Here is a 10254-nt window from a genome sequence, read left to right as displayed (position 1 = left end):
AAAATAATAAAAGTATCTGAAAACAATAAAGTTATGAGACAAAGAAAATGTATGAGAGTCAGATTAAATATTTTTGTAAAATTTCAATATATAATTTGAAATATGTAAAATAAAATTGCCTCACAGAGCTGACAGCATGATGCGTGTCCCTCTGAAAGCCCTATCTGGGAACCAAAGGACTGAGTGCATTTACAGAAGCTCTTAACTGCAGTGCACTGGAAAAAAATCAGACATTTAGCACTCACACACACATATAAAAAGCAAAGCAGAGCTTCATGAGCATGTGGAGAATATACTTTTATTAACAAACACGTGTAATACTTATTAAACAAGTCACAGTAAGTATAGATATAAAACAGATGAATAGTTCAACACTAGTAACTTCAGTCCATGTGCTGACATGTTTAGAGACTTTGGTGGAAGTCAGATTGTTGGTCTGATCGCTGCTCCACAGCACACACAGGTTTTATATTTCACTTCATTTAAATTTCAGCTTCAGCTGCGAAAGCAGAAAGACCCTGACGTTTGCATTTACCATCACGTGTGACGTTTGATTTTGTGCGATGTGATGCAAAATTTCAGCCTCTAGAGGACGCTATTGTACCATTTGACATCACAATTGTTTCTGTTTGCACTAACTGAATATTATTTTACATGTTTAAACAACAATAAATAGGATGCATAAAAGAAAAAAGAAAAAATGGCTGCGTGCAACTCAGACACATCTAAGATCTAGAAAAATGAAACGTTTCTGTTAATTCAGAGACAATGCACTGTTTTTGTGGACACACTTCAAAATCTACAGAAAAAAATATCAAAACAAGATATTTTTTTTTATCAAGTATGAAAATAAAACAAGAAATTCTCTCTTGTTTTAGATGGTTTTTCAATCATGAAAAAATATTGCTATTTCAAATTGATCTGATAAAATAAGATTTTGTTAATTTTCTTTTCTTTAGTAAAAACAAAGATTTGCTGTCATTTAACAGCTTATCTGCAGTAAAAGTTAAAGGGCACAAAAACACATTATTTACGTTATCATAATTAATGTAATACTTTGTTTAGCCACAAGAGGCCCAACACAGACCGTGGGTGATGAGGTCCGGCTCATTTGGCTTTCCAATTCATCCCAAAGATGTTGGATGAGGTTGAATTCGGAGCTCAGGGTTTGAGGAAAACCTTTTCTTTTCTTTTTTTCGAAGGAACTCGAACTTGTCACTAAACATTTAAACGTCACTACACTGCAGCTATAAGGTCTGACACATAGTATAACTATATCACATATAATACACATAATATAATACAGAATTGAATAAATGCACTAATAAAGGTAAAGACTACACATGAAAGCGCTGGTGTACTCTGTGCTGTATTTCACACACAGTCAGTGTCTCTGTGTGGCTGCTGGTTCAGCGCTCAGAGCTGCAGATGCAGGCGAGTGTCCTGCTCGCTCAGTGGTCAGTGTGTTTGTACTGCAGGCTCGTCCCATGGTGGAGAGGCAGCATGCTGTTAGAGAGAGAGCCAGAGTAACACCAGCAGCACAGACAGGACTGCAGAGAGACAGACAGACAGACAGACAGAGGGGAGTCAGGTTAAAGGCGTACCTCTTTCAGCGACTCACAGGAGACACATTGTTGAAAGAGCAGAGAACCACCTCAGCACCTTTAGTATCCTGATATAGCATTATCATCAGCTTGACCTTCAGATCAATCTATTGACCTTGAAGAGGAGGTCAGTGGTCAAATGTGGCATGATATTTTAAGTCTTTATAGGGTATTTTCTCCTGTATGTGTTGCATACACACCACACGTGTAGGGATCATAGTTCTTAAGTTAAGGCTTTAATTCAACCATTAATTCGTTGAGTTGACCTTGAAGGTGTTGGTGGATGTGAGCTAAAATTTAATGGATTGTTAACATGACCTCACTCACACCCCTTTATGTGCTAATTCGGTGGAGTGCCTCTTTAACCCTACAGAACTAACTTCCCATAAGTCTCCTATCATAGGTCACGACCTTTCCATGTTTATACATCTCCCCTCTCATTCTGTCCTCTAGATAATTCCATTCTGGGAGCATCTGATAAGTTTCTGTTTCTCTGTTATATCTATCTCACGCCCTTTGACCCCGTGACCTTGCTGCGATGCTACGCTGGCACAGAAACAAGCAGATTCTTGGCAGTCTAGATTAAAAACTCGCTCTCACACAGTGCAGCCATGTTCAGTGTTTACCTTGAAGCAGTTTTTGAACTTCTTGGACACAAAGAAGAGGATTATGGGATTGATGCAGGAGTTGATGGTGGCCATGTTGATGCCGATGTAGTCGAGGACCAGCAGGAAACTAGAAAATGTAGACACGTGTAAACAGCCAGAAAAAAACAAACAGAAAAAGCTTTGTTTTCCCAGCAGTGCATGATGGTTGGCCTACTTCAGGAGTTCACATCGCTGCTCACTGAGGTCTCGATCATAGATGATCTTCTTCAGCAGGCGACCCAGATGGAGAGGAAACCAGCACAATGCGAAGATCAACACCAGGCAGAACACGACCTTAGCGACTTCTCTCCGCTGCAGAGAGGACTTTGCATAAGAAGCTTGTTTGTGTGTTAAAGATAAACAGCCTTTTTTTTCAGTGTTGGTGATCACCTGCTTGAGGTGCTCGGTCAGCGAGATCTTCAGACTTTCTTTCTCGTGTTGGATCATCTCGCAGGTCATGAGGCTGTAGAAAATGGCTGAGCAGGCCAGAGGGATGCAGAAGTAGAAACCAAAAAACCACCAGTCCTTGGCTTCGATGTAGTGCTGAAAAACACAGAGACAACCACATTACACCCACAGACTGTACATAAAGGATGGACATAGTAATGTTGGTTTTGGAAACTTCAGCTTTAACATCCTGGCCACCATCGTCTTGTTTTTGGAGACACGAGTGACCATATTTCAATGCTAGCCTGTATTCACGGTTTTTTTCTCGATGTAAAAACTTTCTAGAATCTGTTGGTTCACATCACAGTGCTCTAGAGCCAACAGCTGACACATGCAGCACAGACCTGAAACAGCTTTACTACATAGCATCCTGCAGGTGTTTTATACCCATCTCTCTGTGCTCTCGTTTTTTCTCTCAGCAGATGGTTACCCGTCATAAAACCCTCCTCACAGGCAACTGTCTGGTTGTTCCCCATAAACGTGCCCGTGTTGGCCCACCATGGGTAGCTGTGGGTAAATGAGCCCCTGCATGGCCTCGTCCGGGGTCACTGACCCAGTGTTTTTGAGTTTGGGGGCTTTCAAGTTTTGTTTATTTAAGTATTCTGCTTGTTTCTGAGTTTGCTTTTTGTTTAAATTTTCTTCATGTGTTTTCTTTAGAGTGTTTAGTCTCATTCTTAGTTTCTGGTTGTATTACAGTTTAGTTACCCTCGGTGTATTTGTTCCATCCTCTCCTGTTAGTTTCCTAGTATTACGTTAATTTGTTTCTGCATGCTGCTATTTAGATTTCACTTCCTGCTTTATTTTGATAGTTATGTGTCCTTTTTTTTTTACTTTGTTTATGGATTTTGCATAATATTTATTTGCCAATAAAGGTGGGGGTTTTTTCTGTTTAATTCTAACTGCCTCCACACATCTGCATCTGGATCCTCAGTTTCACTCTCCACACAGTCTGTAAAATCCACAGACTGCAGCAGTGTGGGCAGGACAAACCCACGTTTATCTCCCGTGATCCTCAAATGAGTGCACATACACAGAGTCGACAGCAGTTTAGCCCCTTTGGGTTTTCTATAGACATACCCACTATGGGCTTGTCCAAAGAAAACACGTGGGCCCCATAGCTGTTGTCCTTTTGGGCCTCCATATGAGCCTCAAGGGGGCATGTGTCAGCTCTGAGGCTTTTTATCTTACATTATAAAGGGTATTGTTTGCGGTTCTGTATACTATATAAAATTGATCCTGGATTTGAGTTCAGCTGGGACCTTTATGTCAGCAATTTAACCCCCCCTCCTTGCGTAAATCTCTCCTGACTGTACATAGATGTGCTTGGTAGGTTAACTGATGATTCCAAATTGGCTGTAGGTATGCATATGAGTGTGAACAGTTATCTATCTCTCTGTGTTGGCACCATGATGTTCTGGCCTCCTGTCCAGGTGTACACCACCTCTCACCCTAAGTCTACTGTGATAGGCTCCTGAAAATCTGCAGCATACTGTAATTGGCAGCTGGATGTTGGTGTAGGTGGAGGGGTTGAAACAGCAATCACTGACATGGTGCATTGACATGTTGGAGGAAGAGATGGGAAATTAAATAGACTGACAGTTTGCGAGGGTGTGTTTGGTTTTCTGTTAGTTATACTAATTTTGCACTTGTTTTCCAGAGATTCAGGAAAAGGAGGAGCACAACAAACACCAGCTGGCTGATAAATCAAATTAGTGTGTGTGGATAAATATGCTGGTGATTTGATTTCAGCTCCCTTCTGTGTCTGATCCAAAACATGTTGGAAATGACTCATTAATTAATCCATGTTCCTTGAATGCTGCAGGAAGCTGGCATTACCATCATGAATCAAAACTTTTCCATGTAGGAGAGTGCAACATTAGAGTGGACCAAGCCCACAGCCACACTAATGGGAAATGAACTGGGTTAAAATAAACCCACACTATCCTTTAATAAGCCCATGTGAACATGTTCGTCTTTCTAAATTTTGCTTTTTGTTTATGACCATGATTGTGATCTGTGTTTGGAGCTGGTAGCTTGTACTTGAACCCAGCTGCTTTGTTACGTCAAAGATTCAGTTTTAATATGCAAACACAACACCGATGCAAACACAACACCTGATAGCAGGTCAGCTGACCCAGGTTCAGATTCAAGTGCCTGTGCTGTTTGTTTGTGCTACTCATGACCTGGAGACATAAACAGGAAATGTTGTCCTAAACGTCTGAGTTAAAGAGGCCTCGCCCAGAGACGTAAAAACCACGAGTCCATGGAAATGGACGAAAGTGGCCACTTATTTCCCGTCCATGGAGACCATTCATCTTAAAGTGGCATCATGATCAAACCTGACACACGGCTTCTTGCTTTTACCTGATATCTGTTAAACTGTAGCACAAAGTACCAAAGTGCCATGTCTAATGTTTGTGCAAACACTCACACTGGTGCCTCTGGTTCAGTATGTTTCCCAAGGATACTCTGGCATGCAGACTGGGATAGCTAAGAATTGATAAATCTTTACCACTCCCTACCAGCTCATTCTCTCATTCTCTTATTGTTTTACCTTCAATTTTCTATTTGACATACCACTTAAAAAAGCTTCCTTACAGGTGAAAATACTATTAAGAGACACGTGAGAGCTGTGGAGGATGTGAAGAAACTGTTGTAGCAGCCACTAGTCAGTTTTGAGGGTTAAATATTTATCAGATGTTCCCATAAACACACACACGCCCACATACGCAAGCTCTCAGAGTGCAGACTCACTTTCAGGAAGGGTGTGTTCCTGTGTGACAACATGCAGACATTGAAGCTATGGTTGTTGTATGTGGAAGGGACCATAGTGAAGGTGACAGCATCCGGCACAGCCAGCACCACCGACAGCACCCAGATCACCATAATCTCCACCGCTGTTACCGTGGGGAGACCCGTGCCCTGCACCCGTGACCAGGATGCCACAGCTCGGTACCTGGAAGTAAGATGGAACAGTTTGAAAAATACGTCTTCTGTTAATGTTCATGAAAAATATTCATTCCATAAATGTTAGTTTCACACATAGTTTTAGCACAATGACAGATTTAAATCTAATCTGATGCAGATCTTGTTTCCTTTTCATATTTTCACACTTAGAAAGTAGATAAACCTCCTGATTTCTTAGTTTTTTGCATATTTCTCACACTTACATGTCTCACATCATCAAACCAATTTTAATGTTTGACAAAGATACCAGAGCAAATGCAAAATTCAGCTTTTAAATGATGATTTAATTTAATAAGGATGAAAGTAATCCAAACCTACCCAGCCCTCCTAAACGTCATAACTGGTTGGGCCTCCGTTGGCAACAAAATTAGCTAGATAACTGGCAATGAGTCTTTCTAATCACTGTACAGGAACTCTGGCCCACTGTTCTTTCTAGAATTGGTTTAATTTGGTCACATGAAGGTTTAAGGTCATGTCAACACATCTCAATCTAATCTAACTCCAGACTTTGACTAAACCACCCCAAAAAACCTCTCCTTCTTCTTCTTTTTATTTATTTTTTGAGGTGCACTTAACCCAAGTTTACTTGTCTCCTAGTATTCAGTATTTTCTGGTAGAAAGCAGAATTCATGTTTCCATCTATTATGGCAAGTTGTGAAGTTAGTTTTATGCCAGATGTAACTCAAACCTTCCAAAAGATTTCGCCTCGTCAGGTCACAGAATATTTTCCCAAAGGTTTTGGCGATCATTAGAATGTAGAAGGCTTTTTGTTGTTTTTGGTCAGCAGGGGTTTTCTGCTGGACTCTCCAATGGATGCCATTTTTGCCCAGTTTCTTTATTGTTGAATCATAAACTTTGACCTTAACTGAGGCATGTGAGGCCTGCAGTTCTTTGGATGTTGTTCTGGACTATTTTGTAACCTCCTCGACGAGTCGTCAATGTTCCAAGTTTTCTCTGTTTGTGGATAATTGCCTTCAGTGTGGTCCAGTTGAGTCCAAAAACCCTCAGAAATCACTTTTTAACCCTTTTCAGATTGACAGATGTCACTGACTTTGTTTCTCAGCTGTCTCTTTAGACTATAGCATGATGTGCTGTCTTTTGATATCTTTTTGCCTGCTTGACTTTATCAGACAGGTTCTATTTAAGTGATTTCTTAATTCAGCTGGTCTGGCAGTAATCAGACCTGGGTGTGACTGGTAAAAATTAAACTGAGCTTTCCAAAATATTTGGATAATCACAGTTAATTTGTGATTTAACAAGGGTGGACGATTAATAGGGTTTTTTGTGTGGTTTTTTTACTAGGTAGGTAAGTTTGGATTTTTTTTCCCTCAATGAATGAAATCATCATTCAAAATGTAATAATAATGTATAGTTATTGTAATGTATTGTTTATAAGATTGGAAACCTGCAGTCAGCTGAGACTGAAGAAGTCACTTGGATGAGTGACGAAACGTTTCTCCCACAAAACGCTACATCCAGATGAACAGAATCAACTTTTGGAGATTTACTTTCCTGGATGATTGAGAATGCACCAAGAAGATCATCAGCATAGTAAAATTTGTATTACCTGTCCACACTCAGAGCACACAGGCTGAGGACGGTGATGCCGGCTGAAGCTTTCTGCACAAAGGGGACCAGCTTGCAGAGGAACAGCCCAAAGTCATTCTCGGCAAAGGGCCACCTCATCGCCAAGGGCTGCACACACACACACACACACACGGACAAACCGAGAGAGCTTTAAAACAGTGTGTGAGCAATCACAATCAGCAGGATATTTTTGGGTTGTTATCAGTACGACACTCAACTTCCTGATAGAGACACTCAGCTAGGAAGTGGTTTTGTTCCCCATCATATTGTCCATGTTAGTGCTACACAGGTCATAAATATTAAACCTCCTGATATTGTCAAATGTACTATTAGAGTTAGGCTTTGATGTTATTTTAGCCACATGCTAAACTGGCAACTTTTCAGAAAAAGATTCTTTGGCTTCCAGTAAATCTTTGAACTAATTTTAAAAGCTTTGTGAGGTCAGACTCCCGCTGATATCCCAGATCCACTGAGACCTCGTTCCAACAGTTGACCTCTCCCACCATCTGATCAGAGCCTTTTAACTCTTCTACTCTTTTGAGCTTCTTGCACTTAAATTTTCTTCAGGACTTCAGGTAAAAACCTATTAAAGGTCACATGTTTCTTAAATGCTACCTTTTGGGATTTTCAAGTCAGTAGATTATGAAAGCTATTGAGGTGTTAAAAGGATTAATACATATAAACTTAAGTCCGGTACCTTATAGACATGGATCGGCATGACTATTGTGATGTATATCAGGTCCCCGAGGGCGAGGCTGGCTATGAGAGCGTTGGGTCCATTCCTCATGCTTTTGTTTTGGGAGATAATCCTCAGCAGGGTGGCGTTGCCAATGATTCCCACAATAAAGATCAAACAGGAAAGCACGACATTGATGTACCTGAAGGTTGCTTTCATTTTCACATTGACTGAGCACCTAACCACCGTAGATGTATTGGTGGACAGTTGTTGTTCTTTGTGTTGCTTCAGCTTTTGGAAGTGTTGCTTTCCGTGACCACTCTTCTTCTCATTATTTTGCAAATGATGCGAGCCTGGGTCTAGAGGTTGGTCAGTGCTGTGGAAGCCTGGCAGATCAGACATCACCAGATTTGAGAAAGATGGCTCTGATGTGGGGTTATGTTGGCAGACAGCTGGATCAATAAATGACAAACACCAGACAATCAGCAGCAGGATGAACCCAAAGGGCATGGAGGAAATTCTGTGTCCCATCCTGGAACCCTTCACCGAATCTGCTACTGCGACTCCAAAAATTCTTATGGACTGCTACTTCTAAACCACTTCCCAAATTTAGAGAAAAATCTGGAGGTAGTAGTGTTTCTAAAACTTTCTGTAGCTTCAAAACTGATTCCAGAAGATCCCTGTTTGGCTGCTCAGATTCAGAAACTTGTTCAAAAGTCCTGAATTCTGGGACTCCAGAATCTTTGTTTCTCTTTGTGAAGCTGGGCTGAAAGGGGACGTGAAAGTGATCGTGGTCCTCAGATGAATCTGCTGTTTTTGGTCTGTGGAGAGGGTAGAATGAACGTGACAGGTGATTGGTTAGTAAAGGCCACTTTTGAGGATTTTAGTTGTATATTTAAAGATATTAATCCTATAAGATGTTAATATTTGGCTAGATATTTCTACATTGAGATAATTCACAGGGCTTGCAGAGGTAATCTCCAAGGAGCAACCTCCAGGACTGGAAAATGAAGCCTGTGAAGTTGCAAATTCCAGTTCTTCTGATGTCCTCTTGAGGCTGACTTCAGCAGTGAGTAAAGCCCCATAGACTCCCATGGTAAAATGTTTTACAGCAACTTTACAGCATTACATTTTTTTAATAACTCACCTATCTGGATACTGGAGTAAGGAGCTGACTAAAGTCTGCTGCACTCAAAAAAGGAAATTGGTGGTTTTTACATTTACAAAAATGGAACTTTTAATTTGTACAAAATAATTTAATGTTTATGGTGAACCTAATTAAATCATGTAGTATCTGTATGAAATTCAACAACTTAATTTATTCCTGCTGAGATGACAGGATGCAATCTAGTATGAGTGGTTAGTTGCCTGGGCTCATGAAATTCACAAGATCACACAAAATTTCAAACCGCAGGGAAAACACTGGAGTTATAAACGCAGACAACTACACACACCACGTATTGAACTTTATTGTTTGAGAATGTACTTCTTGACACTTTATCTGGTTTTACTTGTTTGGGCCACCTCAGATCAGACTGGGCTCAGTGAACTCTCACTTTACTCCTAAACCACAGACATAACAGAGACGTGTTTGAAGGACAGAACAGTCAGCTGGTGTCAATAAGGCATAAAAAAATTAAAGACAGATCAGAGGTGTGAACTCGTCAGAATGCACTGCTGGCTCACAATTCAAATTTACGTCTGTATAAATGTATGAAATATGAAAAGAAGTTTAAAAATCTCACCTGTTTGAGTTTTTCTGTCTTTGTCTGTCACTTCCTCTTAAAATAAATCCTTCCAAAGTCAACGAAGAAGAAGAAGAAGATTAGTTCCTTCTGCTCAGTCCAGACTAAACTGACTAAAATCAAACTGAGTTCAGTTTTCACTTCCTCGCTCCCTCTTTATCTCTCTCTCACTCTGATTGCTGTAAATGCTCGGGCGTCCCCCTCCTCCCTCCCTCCTTCCTTCCTTCTCGTCTCCCTGTTCACTTGCTGTCCTCCTCCCCTCCTCTCTTCTTTTCAGGTCTCAGTGGAACATCTCATAAAGAAGACACGAAGTCTTTTACCGTCAGTGAGCGTAACTGAAACCGAGCCAGATTTCCCACTTGAGAGCTTGTTGATAAAACAATGTTGTGGAAATTGAAGCTGTAAAAATTTACGACTGCGTCACGAGTGTTTGAACACGAGCGATTCCAGACTCCAGAGTCGGTTTATTACTGTTACAGCGTTAATCCCTGAACTCGTTTTACTGACTGATTCAAACAGTAATTCAACAAAGCTCCACTCCAGCCCCAGTCTTCACAGCCATCACAGGAACGTGCTGAAAA

At 40.7% G+C, this 10254-nt stretch overlaps 1 protein-coding gene across 1 annotated transcript; it reads right to left on the bottom strand.

Annotated features, from left to right (window-relative positions):
• Positions 1-280: 280 nt before the first annotated feature.
• Positions 281-9841, bottom strand: LOC146713772 (endothelin receptor type B-like). The gene is made up of 8 exons (XM_085450251.1): positions 9674-9841; positions 7950-8749; positions 7233-7360; positions 5453-5654; positions 2642-2794; positions 2427-2563; positions 2231-2339; positions 281-1550 (listed from the first exon to the last, which is right to left on the bottom strand). Exons 2-8 carry the CDS (start codon positions 8457-8459, stop codon positions 1452-1454), a joined length of 1338 nt encoding a protein of 445 aa, XP_085306377.1. The 5' UTR covers positions 8460-8749; positions 9674-9841; the 3' UTR covers positions 281-1451.
• Between the last annotated feature and the right edge of the window lie 413 nt (positions 9842-10254).

Source organism: Copadichromis virginalis, linkage group LG3 (assembly GCF_057382275.1).
Source record: "Copadichromis virginalis isolate Kocher_CV1m ecotype Utaka linkage group LG3, C_Virginalis_male_GT1.1, whole genome shotgun sequence".
Classification (NCBI taxonomy): Eukaryota; Metazoa; Chordata; class Actinopteri; order Cichliformes; family Cichlidae; genus Copadichromis; species Copadichromis virginalis.
Note: the sequence above shows the minus strand (reverse complement) of the source record. Positions and strands in the feature narration are given on the sequence as shown.

Bases quoted from the DNA above. Each gene is read 5' to 3' on its own strand.
- LOC146713772 (XM_085450251.1), bottom strand. From the start codon at position 8,459: ATGGGACACAGAATTTCCTCCATGCCCTTTGGGTTCATCCTGCTGCTG. The intron at 2,795-5,452 runs GTGAGTCTGCAC...TGTGTTTTTCAG, and splicing joins GGAACACACCCTTCCTGAAA to CACTACATCGAAGCCAAGGA. The intron at 2,564-2,641 runs GTGATCACCAAC...TCCTCTCTGCAG, and splicing joins TGACCGAGCACCTCAAGCAG to CGGAGAGAAGTCGCTAAGGT.